This window comes from Anolis carolinensis, chromosome 1 (genome assembly GCF_035594765.1).
Source record: "Anolis carolinensis isolate JA03-04 chromosome 1, rAnoCar3.1.pri, whole genome shotgun sequence".
NCBI classification, from domain to species: domain Eukaryota; kingdom Metazoa; phylum Chordata; class Lepidosauria; order Squamata; family Dactyloidae; genus Anolis; species Anolis carolinensis.
The window spans coordinates 287,664,681-287,686,053 of record NC_085841.1 but is presented as its reverse complement, the minus strand read 5'-3'; the positions used below and the strand labels follow the sequence as shown (position 1 = coordinate 287,686,053).

The window sequence follows — 21,373 nt, the reverse complement described above, 5'->3', positions numbered from 1 at the left end:
GTCTGAACGGGTGAACGATCTGTTAGAACAGTATCTGCGCTGTTTTTGTTTGCAGCAAGCTGGGGATTGGGTTCAATGGGTACCGGTGGCAGGGTTTGCGTATAACGCGGCGACACATAGCGCTAGCCAATACTCGCCTTTTGAAATCATGTATGGTTGCCATCCATGTGGAGTAGTAGCGCCTGCGCAAAATACTGTGTCGCCGGATCCAGTGTATCGTTCCAGTGAACTCAAGGCCTTGCAAGACGTTGCGAGGAAGCTTCTGGTGGAAGCTAAAGCAACGCAAAAGTCACAAGCTGACAAACATCATCAGCCTGGAGTGGAATTGAAAGAAGGGGACATGGTGTGGTTGTCTGCTAAGCATATCAGGACGCATGCGGGGAAATTTGGGGCTCGGTACTTAGGTCCTTTCCCCATTGTTACTAAGGTCTCTCCTGTGGCGTTTCAATTGCGATTGCCTTCCACGCTGAAGGTTCATCCGGTGTTTCACCGGTCTTTACTGAAACTGGACACATCATGTAACAGGCCCTCAGTAATTACAGAGGTCTCGGATCCCACATTAATTCCAGTGGGTGGGGCCTTTGCGGGGAGGGATAGTGTTGTGACTGCGCCTTCGGGGATTATGGTTGATGGTGATGGAATTCGAAGAGGAAGAAAAAACCCTCGTGATGAGGGTTCACTGGAGGAGTTGCACAGGAAGCGACTTAGAGAGCTATATGGGGGATCTTCTGAGGAAGATTTAGATGGGGAGATGGATGCTGAGGAACAGGTGGTGGCTGGGGAAGCGGGCACTGAATGGGCATAGCCACCGGAGATGTCTGGGGATTTGGGGCTTATGGATACTTCTGAACCTGGGGTTTCTGCAGGAGCTGATCCCAATTGGGATGCTTGGAGAAGGGAGGATGGTTCTTTAAGTGTTCATAGGGCTAAGTGTGGGCAGGATGATTGGGACTCCGACAAATTGCTAGGTACTCCAGATCCACGAGCTCTAGCTGTGTGGAGTTCAGACTCTGAGTAGATTTGGGACACCTGGTGTTTGGGTGTGAGTGTTTGGTCACCCAGGAGGAAGGGGAATAAAATGGGAATGTTTGGCCACTGCACTTTGCGTGTGGCAAGGTGTTGCTGAGGCGCCATTGGGATCTCTGTGTTTCTGGACTTGGACTGTGATTCGGAACTGCTGATACCATCTGGCTTGGCTCTCGCTGTGTCTTATCATGGACCTGTTTTGGATGACTGCACCCTCTTCGGACTTTGGATTGAATTTGACCTGGCTTCTGTCTACGCCCTCTGACTGACGGCTACTCCTGGCTTCTGACTATTGGTTTGTCTTTCGGAATTTCTGCTGCCTCCTGACCTGACCTTGGATTCTTCTGACGATGGCTATTCATCATCCCTTTGAGGCTCTCGGCTTATCTGCACCGTGGAAGCAGCTTTACTGCTTTTCTAGTTTGTTTATTTTCCAGCAATTAACTCTATTTGTTTTCCAAAGCTGAATTGAAGCGTTATTTAGTTTTTTATTGAATGCCAGCATGGGAAATTAGTGTGTCTCATTTTTGAGTTATTATTGTCCAATCTACTCTCGAAACACTGAAAAGTGAAGTGTTTCAAGGATATTTCCTGTGTTTATGTTATTTTTTGGCTTATCTTCGGAATAAACTTTGTTTTGTATGTTAACTGGCGTCTGACTCTTGACACACTAAGTAGGCAAGTTTGTTAGGGTGAGTGGTAAAAGGCTTCAAGATAATAGTTTTTTGTAATGAATTTATTATTATGGTCAGAAAAATGAGAGCAATTAACATTGATTGGTACTAAAAGCAAAATGACCACATCGGATTTACAACAGTATATATATTTACTTAAGTGATGTCCTTACTGGACAGTATAATTTATATGCACTTACAACTACCGTTTTGTTTTTTTAAAAAAATTCTAGCCAAATGCATCTATGGAGGAAAGGTTTTGGCAGAAGGCCAGAAGATTGTAACAAAAAATTGCAGAGAATGTCGGGTAAGTTTTAATTTCTTTAAAAATCTTCTATAGTGTCACTATGTGCATAATTACTTGGGCATAAGCCCATTAAACTCACTGGGATTTTCTTCCAAAAGTACATGCATGGGATTGTGTTGTAAATGTATTAACTGTTTCAGTATGAAAGACATGTGTGCAAATTCTGTCCTCAACATTCCTGCACATTGGTAATCATTTTAGGTTTTCCCATATTCATTGTCTTTTGGGGAAAAAGTGGTTAAATGTAGTGATTAGAGATCTGGATGAGACAGCTTGGGTTCAAGAGCCATATAAAACAAATGTGTGATGATGAAATTTTCCTGTTGGAGTTAGAAATAACAGTCTATAATTTTATGCATGCATCTATTGTCAAAATACTATACTATATATACTACAGTAGAGTCTCACTTATCCAACACTCACTTATCCAACGTTCTGGATTATCCAACGCATTTTTGTAGTCAATGTTTTCAATACATCGTGATATTTTAGTGCTAAATTCGTAAATACAATAATGACTACATAGCATTACTGTGCATTGAACTACTTTTTCTGTCAAATTTGTTGTATAACATAATGTTTTGGTGCTTAATTTGTAAAATCATAACCTAATTTGACGTTTAATTGGCTTTTCCTTAATCTCTCCTTATTATCCAACATATTTGCTTATCCAACATTCTGCCGGCCCGTTTACGTTGGATAAGCGAGATTCCACTGTATACTATAGTATCTACAGTAACTTCAGTATATCTATAGATTTATGTATAATGAGTTGTATTAAGGCATTGCGGATCATATTAATACAATGTGTGTGTGTGTGTGTGTGTGTGTATATATATATATATATATATACACACACACATACATTTGGTCCTCATGCCTTTTCATGGTACTGACCATCAGCTTCTAACTTTGAAAATATGTATTTGACTAGCACATAATTCCAGACTATTTAAATTATAAGTCACCATTCTATCACATATGACTTCATTTCCACCTTACATCATCATCAGACTTCTCTTGAGGCAATTGTTTTTAGGCCCTTAGGGAAAGAGAGGTTCAGAACACTTGTTTTTCCTATAAAGATGTCATCAAGATCACAGCAATGCTTCTTAGCTTGGAATTGGAATCAGATAAATTAAACAATTTTCCCTGTCTTTGGGAAAATATTTTGGTTTAACTGAGATGTTGTTTCAGCTTTTCACACTTTGTTAAGTTCATAATTTGCATGAAAAAAATCAGATGCATTTATGTTCAAACTTCAAATAGGCTAATTTGTGAACAAAACTTTTAAAAAGCTTAAATATGTAATTGTTTTGTTTCTGTCCAAAAATAATAATACACTGAAGGACAAAGCTTTACTTTTGACAGACTGTTGTATGGGTTCATGACCATAATAAGCAGAATGAACAGAAAAGAACAATGAGCAGAGCAGGAGGCATTGTTTGTGAAAATAGGCAAGTGCTTGGTTGCAGATATTTTAGGGAAACAGCTTGCAAGATAAGAATAGAGGATGAATTTTAACTATGCTACTGGCTGTCCTTGTGACAGCCTGATCTAGGGGGCTGCTGCAGAAATGGGAGGTATATGACGTATTCCCTCCACCCCCATTTTCAGCTCTTCAGAAAAATAAGTTTATTAATTTTCTAGTGCTACTATAAAACATACCACTAAACTCATGGAGACAGTGAAAACAGAGACTCATTCTTTGCCACTTGGCTGGAATAAGATGAAATTTTAAATGTGCTGTAATAACATATCATCTTAGAATCAGGCTGAGCATCAAAACACAAGGTCAGACATTGATTGTACTGAATTTCAAAGTACTTTGTGGACTTTGTTGTAGCACAGGAGTACTTTTTACTTCTTAAAATATTTTATTTCCATGGGTCCTGGAATGGGGTGGTGGTGGCCTGGCCTTCCTAAGACTATGCTAAGACTTTTAAACCTAAAAGATGGTTTAAACTCCTGTGAACTCATCTGTCGGGCAAAATTGAACCAAGATGTCTGTGTAGTTGAGTTTTTTCAGGAATTATGAATCAGACGTTTACTCAATGACCAAGAATTAATAAATATTAAGACAACTATTGTATTGAGCCCTCTCAGAAATAATTATGACTTGCTGAAACCTATCCTATGCACATTTATTTGGGAGTAAGGGAAGGGAGATGTTGACAAGCTGGAAAGCGTCCAGAGGAGGGCGACTAAAATGATCAAGGGTCTGGAGAACAAGCCCTATGAGGAGCGGCTTAAAGAACTGGGTATGTTTAGCCTGCAGAAGAGAAGGCTGAGAGAAGACATGTTAGCCATGTACAAATATGTGAAGGGAAGTTATAGGGAGGAGGGAGGGAGCTTGTTTTCTGCTACCCTGCAGACTAGGACGCAAAACAATGGCTTCAAACTACAGGAAAGGAGATTCCACCTGAACATCAGGAAGAACTTCCTCACTGTGAGGGCTGTTTGACAGTGGAACTCTCTCCCCCGGACTGTGGTGGAGGCTCCTTCTTTGGAGGCTTTTAAGCAGAGGCTGGGTGGCCATCTGTCGGGGGTGCTTTGAATGCGATTTCCTGCTTCTTGGCAGGGGGTTGGACTGGATGGCCCATGAGGTCTCTTCCAACTCTGCTATTCTATGATTCTATGATTCTATGAGTAAGTACTACTAAGCACATGGAGGGTACTTCTAAATAGACATTCTTCTAAGAATCTTTATATTTAAGAATGCTTGAATGGTAGTAAATATGAAAAGTGATTAGCATTCCTCTGTAGTACTTTCAATTTAGCAAAATTAATAGAACGTACTAAAGTTGAGTTTTCTGTTAACTTAAAAAAATGTTTTGAGGCACTGTTTATTCCAGTTCTCTTATAAACTACTTTGCATTGTTGATAATCGTACTTTGTACATTCTTCCATGTGTCACAATATGTGCCATAGCCCAGCTCTTGCTGCTCTGTGGGCACAGCTACAGAGTGTTGCATTGATATTTCCCTTCACCCCACACATCTTTCCCATAGAGAAAAGTCATGGGTGTCTTCTGTATGGAATGAAGGAAGTAAGGATAATGAAGATTATTAATGATAAACTAATTCTCAGCTAAGGATTCTGGAACAGCCCTGCAAGCCTTATGCATTTTATATAAACAATGCAGTTTTGAAGTGACTTCACTGATCCCAGACTTTAGTTTAAATATTGGATGACAAAGTACTTATAGCAGATAGAGCATTTTCATAATTTTGGTAGAAGTTGATTGTAGCGTTTTGCCAGGAGATCTAGACATTCCTAGATAAATATTCTACTGGTTTTTTTTTTTTAAAAAAAAACATCTTTTCATTCAAACTTTTAAGCTTCCACAGGGATTCTGTGCCCCTAACCCAGCAAATATGGAAGAACTGCTGTAGCAATAATTAAATTGCCACATTTTAAGTATACGTGACTTATACTGTAAAGCACTGTGGCTTGGCTCACCCTGGAATGCAATCTGTATGCATTCCTGTAGACTGTTTATAATTTTTTATATACTAGTTTTTACCTTTAGTCTCTTAGTGTTTTTTAGATAAATAAAGTAATGCAAAAAATCAAAATTCCTGTCATCATCACCACCACCATCATCATAAACAAACCCAGAAACAAAAAGCGTGCCGGGGGGGGGGGGGGTGAATGGAAGGCTTTGATTCTAGCTCATGGTTCAATAATAGATTATGGTAGCCTTGAATTTGAGAACAATGCATTTTCTTTCAACCTGTAGAATTTGCCAAGTTGATTAAATTAGGATTTGATGTCATGTGTCTAGCCTTCTGCCTGTCATTTTAATGCAGTTGTTGTAAATATCATTGTTGCTGTAGACTTGGAAACAATGTGACTCCCCTGTCACTTTTCTTTTCATCAGTGTCACTCTAAACCATTTTTTATTTCCAGAATGGAATATTAGTAAAAGTAACAGAGACTTGTCCTCCATTGAACTGCTCGGAAAAAGATTACATCCTTCCAGAGAATCAGTGCTGCAGTGTATGTAGAGGTAAGTAGGAAAGTAATAGTTGTACTTACCCTGGTTAGATTTGGATCTATAAGATGTTATTTTGGTTGTATATATCTAAATGGAATTTTTCATCTAAGCAATATTATTGCCCATAATATCAGTCAAATTAAGATGTACCACCACAGAGAGATCATTTGGTTTAGAATAATGAAATATGTATAATATCATACAGTATAATATATACACTTATCCAACCTTCACTCATTCAACGTTCTGTATTATCCAACGAAGTCTGCCTCCTGTCCGGATCCACAGCAGTTTCTCTAGGCAGCAATGCGCAGCAGGCCTCTCTGTGTGCTGGACGCCCGCCGGGAGGGGCAATGCGCGGCTAACCCATACTGGCCTGCACTGGCTGCGGAGAGGGTCACTGTGTGTTGATGCCTAGAGAAACAGCTGTTACTCTAGGCAGCAATATACAGCAGGCCTCTCCACCTGCTGAGCACCCGCCAGGAGGGGCGAGATGCAGTCAGCACAGACTTTTCCCGTCAGACACAGCATCCGGCTTTCAAGGAGGAATTAAGAAAAATAGACTTTTCCTTATCCAATGTTCTGCTGGCCCTTTTATGTTGGATAAACAAGACTCTACTGTATGTGTGCGTGTGCGTATATCTATCTGCTATGTGTGTATATGTATTTAAATCCAAAAATATGGATTTTTGCCCCTTAAATTCTAGGTGATTTCTGGATAGCAGTCTTATAATAACAAAATAGCAGTGTGCATGTAGCATGCCATAAAGAAATCAGTTTTAAAGGAAAACAGTCAACTTATGGAAGAACTATATATTTTAACCTAATGCTGAAACGAATAAATTGATGCCAAAAGAGCAAAATATCTAGAAACTCTCAGCAGAAAATATATTCTGTTGCTACTAATTGTCTAATATACTTTTCTGATAAAGTTGAGAAATCTAGAGGAAAGCAGTAAGTAAAGCATAAATGTATGGAAAAGGGTATGGAAAAAATGTTTGGTCTTAAGAGGGCAAAAAATGGACTGATAACCAAACGATGACCTGTGCAGAATAAGGAAAAACAGGTATACATATGTACTCTGCACTTAATGACTATCAGGAAACAGATGGCAATATTTTATACCATTTTATTGTGGATCTGAAAACCACATAAAACTCCAGATACCACTCTTGGCATCATATAAGTACACTTAAATGTTATATATGTTCAGTTATTAATTGTGAGTAGAATTCCTGTTTGTAGTTATGAATGTGTAACCTAGAGTTACGCATTTGTGACTGATTCATTTTTTTGCACTTTATTAAATTTCAAATAATACATTGTTGTGACTGATTTATACTCACAACTCCTACATATTCAATAATGTAGGGAAGATATACGGATCATAAAAGTTCCTCAGGTCTAGATTACCTGGCATTAACTTCTGCAAGTGAGGAACAGTATTCTCCTGTTGAATGAGATGCAGCAGACTGATGTTTCCATCTCTGCTCCTGTAACCCACAATGTTATTTAATAGTTTTTTAAATTTTTGTATTGCACCTTTTAAACTTGTCTGCTGTGGAGTTTTAGCTGCCTTGAGTCCCCATGAGGAGAAAGGCAGGGTATTAATAATGTGAACAATAACAACAATAACATTAATAATAAACAATCTCTGGTGTGAGGAAGAATTGTGATAAGAATCCTGGTTCTGATGGATATTACTCATGGGAAAGAAGTGGAAATGTCACTCTTCTGTGCCCTGGTCAAAAAGAGAACAGATTCCCATTTCTTGCAATGGTTAACTGAGTTTTAGTCATATAACTGGAATATTAAAATGTTCAAAATTGTAAATAGCATTCAAATGGTGCAGCAACCAAGTGGTGATGGGTTAGGTCTTGAGCAACGCTTAATTTGTGCTTTACTCCTGTGAGCCCCAAGCAGTGTTTCCTGTTCACCAGTGCATTCCCCGTCACCCAGCTGCTTGCTATTCCCAAATACCCTTTAAAGGCAAAGCTGCTCTGTTTCCCTGCACATCTGTGTGGGCACATAAGTAATGATGTATAATGATCATGCACAAGTAAATTCACAGGTAATAACAGTGGCAGTTAAATAATTCTTTTTGTTTAAGATGCAATAATCAAAACACTACTAAGGAGTGGAACAATTTCTTGATTACAGCTTAATCATTTTTGTGTGTGTGATTTGTCATCCATTGTTAAATTTGATGCCATATTATGTGTAATGATTATGTTACTGGGAGGGACAGATGAGATAGTTTATTTTCTTTTTCTGGATGTTCAAATGTTCACAAAACCATTTTATGGGGCTGCTATTCATTTCCAGGAACACCCTGCCCATCCTGACATAAAGTGAATGACCTTTTGGCATGGGAAGTGGATAACCTTTTTATGTGAGAAAGAATGACTAATTGGATTTAACCAAGCTTTTTTGAATTTCCCATTTTTTTACACTCTGTATACTGAGTTAGATGAACTCAATAGGTCAGGCAATTTAGAATTTCCCATGCTAAGGTGAAATGCATGTGTTTATAGTGCCATCTTAAACACATCAATTTCAATGACACTCCCAGTTAGATGGACATAGAATTGTAACCCCAGGCTACAATCCAGTACTCACTAACCTGGAAATCACCCTGTTCAATATTATGGGACTTTTGCATACATATTTAAAATTATTATGTATAAATATTTGTGAGAATGGAGGAGCAGTGTAGTGATGTTGTATTAAAAGTGCAGCTCTGTTATTACGTTTGCAACTTATATAAAAGAGGTTTATGATTTATTTTACTGGCAGCTTCAGGAAGCACTTCAATTACCATATTTCTCATTTTTTCTTACCTAGCCTTCAAGACTGGTTTTTAGACATGCCTGTGTATAAAGTAGAAGGAGTTCTGTTTATTCAGATGCAAAATCAAACATTTCTCAAGCATTGCTACCAGACTTAGATCTATTTCTAGAATTTAGCTGTATTAGACTCCAGCTATGTGTTGGGAAACATGAATGTAAGAAGTATGCTACATGTAAAATTTTAGTAACAGTATTTATAAAGGAATTTCCACCTCACTATTTTGTACCAAAGAGCAATGCTTGAGCAGAAAATACATGTGTGTTGCACCACTTTTGAATTATGTAAATTTATTTATTTATTTTGTGTCAAAAGCATTGCATAGCAAACAAGTCCAAAAGTGATAAAGTAATCACAAACAACTAAATAGTTTTAGACCAAAAGCAGGCAACAGCGACCACATTGTCCATAGCTTTAAACAACTCCTCCTCGTGCATGAGACAGGGCATTGTGGGCAAGCATACATATGCGGAGTTGTTTGTTCAGCTCCACAGTCACGCAAGGTGGAGGATTCCTTCAGGTAGTGCCATCTTGCCAGGTTGTCTTTTGATCTGCCCACTCCGCTTCTGAGTCTGTTCAGGGACTTCCAAGTTGCCCATTCTTGGTTTGCACCTGGAGGAAGACCCTCAGAGGGACACCCTTGCTGTTGCTGGAGGAACATCAAGAGGAGTGGTCGTTCTCATGAAGCTTTTCATGTAAATATATAAAACCTATTCATCAGAAAATATATGGAAAGATCTCTGGGTTGCTGTGAGTTTTTTTGGGTTGTATGGCCATGTTCCAGTAGCATTCTCTCCTATCATTTCATCTCCGTCTGTGGCTGGCATTTTTCGAGGTTCTGTTGGCATTGAAGCAAGTGGAGTGTATGTATACCTGTGGAATATCCAGGGTGGGAGAAAGAACCCTTGTCTATTTAAAACAAGTGTGAATGTTGCAATTGACAAGTGTGAATTAGCATTTGAGTAGCCACAAAGTTTTCAAAGTCAATCAGTGAGGGTATTTGCATAGAGGTAGCTTGATCGTTGTTGCCTGGAGGCATCCTCTGTTTTGGGGTGTTCATTGGCCCTTGATTACTTGCTGTCTGGAGTTCTCATGTTTCTGAGTGGTGTTCATTATTTACTGTCTTGATTCTTGTGGGTATCAGTGGCTTCTCTGTGTAGTCTGACACAGTGCAGTTTACTATATACTGTGCAGCTGTGGACAAGTCTACATAGAAACCACCAAGCACAGTGCCCAAACATGAATCAAAGAACACAAAAGGCACTGCAGACTAATTCAATCAGAGAAGTCAGCTATAGCAGAGCACATGATAAACCAACTTGGACACAGAATATTTGAGAACACATAAATTCTGAACCACTCTGATAGCCATTACAATAGAGTCTCACTTATCCAACATAAACGGGCTGGCAGAATGTTGGATAAGCAAATATGTTGGATAATAAGGAGGCATTAAGGAAAAGCCTATTAAACATCAAATTAGGTTATGATTTTACAAATGAAGCACCAAAACATCATGTTAGACAACAAATTTGGCAGAAAAAGTAGTTCAATATGCAGTAATGGTATGTAGTAATTACTGTATTTATGGATTTAGCACCAAAATATCATCATCATCAAATATCACGATATATTGAAAACATTGACTACAAAAATGCATTGGATAATCCAGAACGTTGGATAAGTGAGACTCTACTGTATGTCAAAACTACACAGAGAAGCCATTGAACAAGCATGTGGACAATTTCAACAAAAAGGAGGAAACCATGAAAATGAACAAAATCTGGTTACCAGTATTTAAAAAAACACCAGAACCAGGACAGTAAATAATGAACACCATTCAGAAACTCCAGACAACAATCAATTAAGGGCCAATTAACACCTCCCAAACTGAGGATGCCTCCAGACAACAAAAGTCAGGCTACCTTTTTCTTCTTCTGATTGACTCTGGCGAAACTAATAGGGGAAAACCCACATGAGTGGCTGCTCTTCTCATGTGGTAGCTGATTCAGCTGCAGATCGTCTGCCACATGGCCCATAATGGCCAACATTCGACTCTCCATCCTTTGCTGTTTCTGGCGATCTGGCTGCTAGATCTCCCAAATCTCCTGAAAATGGTATCTCAAAATGATATCGTGCATACCCCTACTGCCTATATGTTTATAACAGCTTTAGAAAGTTTTTAAGGACTTTGATTAATGCACCACCTCTAAGCTTTGGATTTGAGACTCAAAAAGTAGGAAAGAAAGTTTGCCCATTTGGATTCGGAATTATGGTCAATCTTAGTTTCAAAAAGCCAGCTTCAAAATCATGATCAGAAACTGACCTCTTTGAAACTAATCACAATTATTTTTCACAGTGTATCACTGTAGCACATAAGTTATGGTTTATTGCAGATAGCACAACAAAATACTGTTAACAAAAAGCAAAATACAGAGAAGAGGATGTAACAGGGGGTGTTTCAACCTAATGTGTAATTGAAGTTGAATACTTTGGGCTAAGCAATAGTTTAATGGTAGATGAAAATGCAGCTATTCAATGAGAGGTCTATCATACCTAGAATTATCCGCAGGTTGTTAATTTATACTGACAGAGGCTCTCTAGAATTCCATACAACAGCCCTTTATAACGGATACCAGATGTTGCACCTGGGACATTCTGCATTTAAAGGATATATTTTAAATATCTTCATTGAAATGACCTCCCTGCTCAAGAGGGGGCTAGCATTCAGTAGTATGTACTCAAATGGCAGGTATGTCATCTAATTTGAATGAAAAAAATGTCAGGTAATCATGACAGTTTTTAACTCATTTGATTAATTAACTAATTATCTGTATAACTTCAATGAGAATATAATTCAGCAAGCATTTTCCCTTAGTTTTCACATTGTTGATTTGAAGGAAATAATGCCTCATCTATGATATAACTCTAGTATTTTTTTTAAAAATGTGTTGTAACTTTTAAAATTAATTTAGATCATTTGCACAGCACATGCCTATATGAAAATAAATGTCTATGAATTTGGTGACCTTTCCTCTCAGATGAGCAGATGTAGGATTGCAATCTAAATTTGCTGCTGTGCTGAATGCACAAATGTATTGAGAAGATTTTATTTTTGTTGTGTTGCTGTTTCAAAGAATTTGTTTTTTAACATTTTTATCAAAATATTGTAAGCTTATCAAAACACTTCTGTATTTTGCTCAAGTTAAAAAGCTAAAGAAAGCACCCTTTTCTAAGTGCTTCTAGAGTAAGTGATACACAGCAGTACTTCTAAGGCAGTCTGATCTGGCCATCTGGCAATTATCTACCTCAAACCTCAGTTTACCAGGGACCAACATTATATTTTTGTCCATTGGGTTCAATTGCTTCTTCTTGTGTCATGCCAGGGACCAGCAAGGAATAGCTTAGAGACAGCACTGGTCCAAAGAGCCACAGTCTCAATAGCATTGCTATGTAGAATACCCTGGAATAGGACTCCAGCATGATAATTACTGCTCTGCCAGAGACAGCGGTAGGCAATTTGTGGTGTTCATGATACTGCTGGACTTGTAATGCCATTGGCCCTCATTGTTACTCACCCCAGGTCTAAAGTGTATTTCACACAAAGAAGCTATCTACTCAAATACTTTTGATATTTTTTTCTAATTTTCAACAGGAATCGGAACCAATGTCATATGTTAATCAAAAGCATACTTACCTAATACATTATAATAGGATCATGATGGCAGAAATTTGGATTTACAGTGATCAAGCAAATTGCTGTGCAATAATTGTTAATGGAGACCTCCAATGCCAGTTGAAAGAAAAATCAACTCTATTTTAGCCTGCACTTTAAAGGCGCTATCTGTGGTGCCTTGGGATTGGATTCAGCAACTTGGATAGCATTCTTTAAGTGCAGAATAAAATATGATCTCCTGACAGCATAACCACTAGCCTCTGCTGATAATGGATTGGGTCATACACACACCTATTCTCATTATTCTGTATCTGAATGCATCAGAAAGGACTCGGCGAAGATGAAAGCTGTTTACTTATGAAAGTTATATGCATTCTGGACATATCCATGTTTACTTGGAATTTACTCCTGTCTGTAGGGCGGCATCTGAAGAAATTATGAACAGTAGATATGAAAATAAGTTATTTGAATTCTGGAGAACTTTCACCTATGCCTATATGTATCCAGCAAATTGCACTATTCTTCACCAACGTGAAATGAGCTTGTCCATGGATCTCCTGAAGCGTAGAATTTGATTACTGTTCTAATTAGCTTAAAATGATTAATGGGTCATTGCACAGTCAAATAACTTAAAGCAAAGCTTAATCTAGTGGAAGCAGTTGTAATAAAGACATACAGATGTTTTCATCAAATGAAAGCCAAGTGTAGAAAAAATGCACTACCGACCTTGATAAAACTTGTAGATTATTCAGCTGTGATGTCTGAAGAAGAAATAGAGGTTACAAGTCTGTCAAGAGATCTGGAATACATGCTATTCACTATACACACCATGAAAGACGGTAATTGTATTTCAAATATTTTGAGCGGTGTTGTTAGGTTATTTCACACATTTATAACTTCTATCCGGGAAGAAATTGTTTTGATATATTTGTTGAACTTTTTGTTGTTCTACTTCATGCTCATGTTGGATGGAAATTAAAAGCAGTGATGTAAAGATTTTCCCTGTTCTTCAGAAGGATCTTACAATTTACAAAACTTTCATTAAGCAAATATTTCTATTCCAAATTAGCTATATGGAAATTTTTAAGGAAGTATGACATAATCTAACTAAACAAAAAGTTAAAAAATAGGGAGTAGAGAAATTTTGCAGCACTTTTAAGACTAAATGATCTACTTTAGTGTGAGTTTCACGAGTATCAACCCACTTTTCCAGGTGCCATGAGAGAGTAATATTAAAGCAACAGGTTTTCCAGCATAGTTACCCAGTTACAGGAGCAGGACATAATGTAACAGGAGAAAGAAAGATGCAAAGTATGACCCTAATGATAAAACTTCAAAGAAAGTTGCAAGATGATAACAGGCCTTTCAAGTGGTTAGTAGTGGCCAATTAGTAGGGGTGTGAGAAAGTAGTAAGTCTGTTTATTAAATTCAATTCCCTTAGGGTTAATACCTTCTGTGGGCACATTCTGTTGGTTATATATGCAGTTACGGCAGCATGTATATTAATATTACTATTTCAACATGCAAGTATTAATATATGTAGTGTGCTATGAAACTATTATTTCTGTTCTGTGAATGGATTGGAGACTGCTTTTAAAATCTTTTTTCCCTTTCTCTTTGAGAACTCCTACTTACCATATTGTATGTCCAAGAAGGTGAAATGTTCTACAACTGTTTTTTGGGGTATTGCTCTTTCTGATATCAGAATTCTGACCATTTATTTTCTCTGTGTAGATAAATACCGGTATACAATATCAAATGTAGAATACAGAGTGGCAGTGTAAGATTGCATGTATCTCTTCAGAGAATAAATGCATATGTGATGTTCCATCATGTATTATTAGGCACGTTTAAGGTTGCTGCCAGAGTAGAAGTGAAGACAGAATTGACATCTAGGTATATGAACAAGTCTTGCCCCAGCATGTTATGCTGTAAGTGAGCATTTGTTTTATGTATGCCAATAAGGCAGTAAGGGATTCCACCAAAACCCTTTATATACAGGGTTATATTATTGTCCAGAACTGGTTGCTAAGTTTTGATTATGTAACCTCTCAATATTCTTGGTGTCTTGGATTTTAGACCTGCCCCTGGGGTTTTCCGGTGTACTCATTCAGAAAATTGCATTGGATCAACTGCATTAGTACTAGTTTCTTAGATATCATCATCATCATTCATCATCATTTAATTACTTATTAATCGCCCTCCATCCACAATGCTCTAGGCGATTTACAAGATAAAAAAGGATAAAAATACATACATACAAATATTGATTAAAAATATTAAAATAGATTAAAAGCTCTAGTAAAGAGCCATGTCTTGAGTGCTAGGGTAAAAGGCCCCAACTCACGCATGGCTCTCATATAGGGCGGCAAGGCATTCCATAAGGCAGGGGCAGAAACAGAAAAAGCTCTGCGCCTGGTCCTCTCCAAGTGCACTTCTCTAGGACCCGGTACATAGAGTAAGTCTCGTTGGGATGGTCGTTGCGACCTCCGATGATGGGAGAAGGAGAGACAGTCCCTAAGATACGATGGGCCCTGGCCATAAAGAGTTTTAAAAGTCAGGACTAGCATCTTATATAGTCCACGGTAATCAGTTGGAAGCCAATGCAGATGCTGCAGCACTGGTGTTATGTGGCATTTCATGGGTGTTCTTGTGAGTAGCCTGGCTGCCGCATTCTGAACAATAAGGAGCTTTCGGGTCGTGGACATCGGAAGCCCAACATACAGGGCGTTGCAATAGTCCAGCCTAGATGTGACCGTGGCATGAATGACTGTTGCCAGCGCCTCATCAGATAGATAGGGTGCCAGTTGCCTCGCTTGTCGTAGGTGGAAAAAGGCCTGTTTGCTGGCAGCAGCGACCTGAGCTTCCATTGTCAGCTGCGAATCTAAAACGACACCCAGGCTCTTAACGGTGGGCGAAGGAGATAGGACAGCACCATCGAAGGTGGGTAGCAAGTGGGTCAGACCAGTTGAACGGCCATGCCAGAGAATCTGTCTTTGCCTGGTTCACCTTCAATCTACTAGCACGTAGCCAGTTCGACAGAGCCTCCAGACATAAGGTGAAATTTTCTGGTATTGACGTTGCTCCAGGCTCCAAGCGCAGAAGGAATTGGGTGTCGTCCGCATATTGATAACAGTCTAGGCCGAAACTCCGAACCAAGCTAGCAAGGGGTCTAACGTAGATGTTGAAGAGAAGAGGGGAGAGAATGGCACCTTGGGGTACCCCACATAGGAGGGGAGATCTGTCAGAGACTTGATCCATATACTCCACGCATTGGCTCCGGATTCGCAGAAATGAGTTGAACCAATTGAGGGCCTGACCACGAACTCCGGACATGGCGAGACAGTGAATCATTAGATCGTAGTCAACGGTGTCAAACGCTGCGGTAAGGTCGAGAAGTACCAGTAGCGCTGATCCGCCGCTATCAGACTGGCGACGAAGTTCATCTGTAATGGCAACCAGGACTGTCTCCGTCCCTTGGCCAGGGTGGAAGCCTGACTGGAAAGGGTCCAGGCCGGCTGTATCATCCAGAAATTGTTGCAATTGTCCCAGCACAGCCCGCTCTATCATCTTACCCAAGAATGGGAGGTTGGAGACAGGACGATAATTGGCAAGGGTCATGGGATCCAAGCTAGGCTTCTTTAGCAGGGGACGAACCCTTGCCTCTTTTAGGTTGTCTGGGAAGACCCCCTGTTCAAGAGAGCCATTGATGATATTACTCAACGGATCGAGTAGACCTTCCAGGCAGCTCTTCACCAGCCAGGAGGGGCACAGATCAAGGGAACAGGTGGTTGGTTTTGCAACAGCCAGGATTCTAGCGACATCTTCCTTGTCAAGCAGAGTAAATCGGTCAAAGATAGGCCCACTAAGCGGCCACAAAGTCTCAAGCTCACTTAAGGTATCAGCTGTAGGGGGCAGTTCCTGTCGAAGCACGGTGATTTTATCAGTGAAAAACTTCTGGAATGCCTCTGCTGTAAGAGCCGTGGTTGCTGGGTTTTGGACTAAGGGAGCCGGACTGGACAAAGCATGAACGATTTTGAATACTTGAGCTGGGCGCGATCTAGCAGAGGCTATTAAGGAGGAATTGTAAGATTTTTTAGCATCCTTGACGGCTGATTCGTAGGACCTGCGAAAAGCCTTGAACGCGGACAGTGACACCTCGTCGGGCTTCTGTCGCCACCGATGTTCCAGCCGCTTTCGTGCTTGCTTCATCGTCCGTAGCTCATTAGTGTACCAGGGGGAGCGATTCCGGTGAGGGCGAAGGAGGCGTCTGGGGGCAATTTCATCCAAGGCAGCCAACAAACTGACATTCCAGGTGTTGACTAGCTCATTGAGAGTGACGCACGCAGTTCCCAGGCCCTTAAGGGCATTCAAGAACCTAGCAGGTTCCATGAGTCTCCTAGGCCGAGCAAAGATTGGTGTGGCAAGATGGGGAGGAGGAGATGGAATCTCAATCCGGGCCTTCAGGACAGCGTGATCAGACCAGGGAACATCAATTACCGCAGATAGAGATGTTTGTACTCCGATATTAAAAATCAGGTCCAAGGTGTGGCTGGCCCAATGAGTAGGGCGAGTCTTGAGTAGTGAGAGGCCCAGAGCTTCAAAGGTTGGTACTAGGTCCTTAGTCACAGATGAAGATGGCAGTGCCTCGACATGTACATTAAAGTCACCCAGAACAATAAGTCTGGGGAACTTCAGGACCCAGTCTGCCACAAGATCTAATAGATTTAGCAGACTCTCTCCCGGAGACCCAGGCGTGCGGTAAACTACAAGAATGGCTAGGGATTCCCTGCTAGCCAGGACCACACCAACACACTCAATACCGGCTATCTTTGGAGTTGGAATAGCTTTGATGGTAAAATAATCACGGGAGAGTATTGCTAATCAGATATGGTTCTGATTTTCTGTGGTCAAGCAGATGAAAACTAGTATATGGCATATGTTGTGTATATCAAAAACTAGTGTTGATAGGGGAAAACTGGGCCACCTTTGGAATCAGCAGGTCAAATATACCCAGAAACTGGCCTATCATTTGAAGCACCAAAATGTGTGTTTGGCAGTGTTATGCATTTGAATAGTATCGGCTGGGTGCTATAGGTGACAACTAATAGTGTTCCAAAATTTCTGGTTTTGATCCACTTTGTAGTAGAGCATCCATGGCTCCCAGTCTTGCCTTGTTGGTTTGTTTTATTTATTTCTACCTCCTTTGGCGAGTACTGTAATTTGAAAAAATTCTGCTGCAAGTGTATAACTTTTACATTTGTTTTGTAAGTTTACAGGAGTGTCAAAACTTTCAAGCTGAGGGCCAGTTCACAGTCCCTCAGTCTGTTGGGAGGCCAGACTATAGTTTGAAAAAAAGATGAACACATTCTTATGGACACTGCATATGTTTTATTTGTAGTGCAAAGAATACCATGAAAGAACAATACAATATATAAAATGAAGAGCATTTTTAACCAGTGTAGACGTACCAGTCTTTTAATGGAAAGTGTGGGACTGCTTTTGGCTGATGAGAGTCATGTTAATTAGGGCTGTTGTTGTGTGCCCACAAGTCGTTTCAGACAGTGGCATATGCTGCCTCAGAGTCTGATGGAATCTCCTTCTCTGTCGGGAGGGGGACTTATAGTTGCCTGGCTCTCCCCTTTTCTTCCTAAGGGATGAGCCACAGTGAAGGGTAGCACGGGGTCCTTCCCAACCATGCAGTGGCAGTGGCAGCGGCAGCAATGAGCGCCTGGGGCAAGCATGGCAATTGAGGAGTCTTTCTTTGCAAAGAAATAAAGAAAGAGTTGCAGGAGAAAAGAGAGAGAGAGACTAGGGGCTACTGGGACAGGATGCCCAAGGCTGGAGCCACTCAAGGATAGGGCAACACTTAATTAGGGTGAAGAGACCACCATCGCTCTTTCTCTCCTCTGGAGGAGCCCTGGTCACTAAGAAGGAAGAAAGGAAGGAAGAGGAGGGAGAAAGGAAAAAGTCAAGAAAGGGAAGGAGTTAGGGTAGCCCCCAAGTCAAGAAAGTGATGGAGGGAGAAAGGGAGGAAGGAAAGAAGCAAGGGAGGGAGGGAGGCCTGGAGGGAGAGGGCCAGTGTAAATTTGAATAGGGGTTGCAATTGGCCTCTGGGCCAGACTTTGTACATACCCGGTTTAGGCAGATGCAGTTGGATAAGGGTACTTGCCTGTATGCTAAATATTTGATTGTGCTTTTTGGTTGGAAGCTAGATCCATGTAAGTATATGTAGCCCCAACATAATAATAATAATAATAATAATAATAATAATAATAATAATAATAATAATAATAATAATAAAAACTTTATTTATACCCCGCCACCATCTCCCCAACGGGGACTCGGGGCGGCTAACATGGGGCCATGCCCAGAGCAATACAATATAATAAAATATAAAAACAGCATATCATAGCACGATTAAAAGTAATACAATAAATGATAATAGACATTACATCAAGAAATCAAAAAAAAAAGAAACAGTAAAACAAGGGCAGGCCGCATGAACACAAAGATAACGATGGATGGGAGTTTTTTAAAAGTGAAATACTCAAGGCGCAAATGCAAACAGTGCCAACAAAGAAAAAAAATATGGCACGTGCAAAGAAGCCAGAATGGATGTCCAAAGAACTTCTAACTGAGCTAAAACTCAAAAGTGACATGCACAAGAAGTGGAAAAGGGGAGAAATCACCAAAGAAGAATTCAAACGTATAGCCAACTCCTGTAGGGAAAAGGTTCGCAAGGCTAAAGCGCAAAACGAGCTCAGGCTTGCCAGGGACATTAAAAACAACAAAAAAGGCTTTTTTGCTTACGTTGGTAGAAATAGGAAGAAAAAGGAGGCGATAGGGCCTCTGCGAGGAGAAGATGGGGTGATGGCGACAGGGGACAGGGAAAAGGCAGAACTGCTTAATGCCTTCTTTGCCTCGGTCTTCTCACAAAAAGAAAGCCATCTTCAACCTCAGCAACATGAAATGGACGAAGGATTTGGGGAAATCCAACCCCAAATAGGGAAACAAGTTGTCCAGGAACACCTGGCCACTCTAAACGAATTCAAGTCGCCAGGGCCAGATCAACTACATCCAAGAGTACTGAAGGAACTAGCGGAAGTTATTTCAGAACCACTGGCGATCATATTTGAGAGTTCTTGGAGAACGGGAGAAGTCCCAGCAGATTGGAGGAGGGCAAATGTGGTCCCTATCTTCAAGAAGGGAAAAAAGAACGACCCAAACAATTACCGTCCAGTCAGCCTCACGTCGATACCAGGCAAGATTCTGGAAAAGATCATTAAGGAAGTGGTCTGCAAACACTTAGAAACAGATGCAGTCATTGCTAATAGTCAACACGGATTTACCAAAAACAAGTCATGCCAGACTAATCTGATCTCTTTTTTCGATAGAGTTACGAGTTGGGTCGATACAGGGAATGCTGTGGATGTAGCGTACCTGGATTTCAGTAAGGCCTTTGACAAAGTCCCCCATGACCTTCTGGCAAGGAAACTAGTAAAATGTGGGCTAGACAAAACTACGGTTAGGTGGATCTGTAATTGGCTAAGCGAACGAACCCAAAGGGTGCTCACCAATGCGTCGTCTTCATCTTGGAAAGAAGTCATGAGTGGAGTGCCTCGCCATGTCCAATTCTGGGCACCACAGTTGAAGGGAGATGTTGACAAGCTGGAAAGCGTCCAGAGGAGGGCAACTAAAATGATCAAAGGTCTGGAGAACAAGCCCTATGAGGAGAGGCTTAAAGAACTGGGCATGTTTAGCCTGCAGAAGAGAAGGCTGAGAGGAGACATGATAGCCATGTACAAATATGTGAGGGGAAGTCATAGGGAGGAGGGAGCAAGCTTGTTTTCTGCTGCCCTGCAGACTAGGACACGGAACAATGGCTTCAAACTACACGAAAGGAGATTCCACCTGAACATTAGGAAAAACTTCCTCACAGTGAGGGCTGTTCGGCAGTGGAACTCTCTCCCCCCGGACTGTGGTAGAGGCTCCTTCTTTGGAGGCTTTTAAACAGAGGCTGGATGGCCATCTGTCGGGGGTACTATGAATGCGATTTCCTGCTTCTTAGCAGGGGGTTGGACTGGATGGCCCATGAGGTCTCTTCCAACTCTACTATTCTATGATTCTATGATTCTATAAAACCCGGAGTGAGAAGGACAGAGGGTACTCCACTGTGGACAGGGACACATGAAAGTGGGGCAGTCTGGAGGATAGGTGTTGGGAGGGAGTAACACAGAAATATATAACATAAATTACTCACCGAAAGTACAGCGGAAGAGCCATGTTTTCAGGTCTTTCCTAAAAGCTAACAGAGTGGGAGCTTGCCTGATTTCAGTAGGTAGTGAATTCCATAGTCGGGGGGCCACAGCAGAAAAGGCTCTCTCCCTTGTGCTCACAAGGCGGGCCTGAGATATAGACAGTGATGATAAAAGGGCCTCCCCGGATGATCGCAAAGATCAGGCAGGTTTATGGAAGGAGATAGGGTCACGGAGGTAGGTATTTAGAAGTAAAGTTGCAGTCTCGCGAAAGTGAATTTGTGGTCTGAATTGTTCCAGAATCAGTTTCATGGCATGGCAGAAGTGGTTGAAATCCTGGTGGAACTTTTCAAGTGATTCTTTTCATACAATTATAGAGGTGAATAGGACCTCATAGGACCTCACTGAGTCTACCCCTCAGATTATGGTTCAGATAATAAAGATGTTATCTGTGAAACTGAGGAACAAGAGAAGCTTCTGAGTGCATTTCCTGGGGAGATATTATTCCAAGTCAATCAGAAAGATGTTTGCATATTGTAGTGCCACGCACGCACTCAGAGCAGTGCAGTTGATTTGAGAATAACT

The 21,373-nt window shown here is 40.6% G+C and overlaps 1 protein-coding gene across 8 annotated transcripts in view; it reads left to right on the top strand.

Annotated features, from left to right (window-relative positions):
• The window catches only part of nell1 (neural EGFL like 1), a 697,019-nt gene that overhangs the window by 224,417 nt on the left and 451,229 nt on the right, over nucleotides 1-21,373 (top strand). For all 8 annotated transcript variants that reach the window (XM_062967797.1, XM_062967796.1, XM_062967794.1 and 5 more), the window contains exons 10-11: nucleotides 1,934-2,007; nucleotides 5,920-6,019. In XM_062967797.1, coding sequence (XP_062823867.1) covers nucleotides 1,934-2,007; nucleotides 5,920-6,019 — 174 coding nt within the window. The remainder of the gene's footprint in view (nucleotides 1-1,933; nucleotides 2,008-5,919; nucleotides 6,020-21,373) is intronic.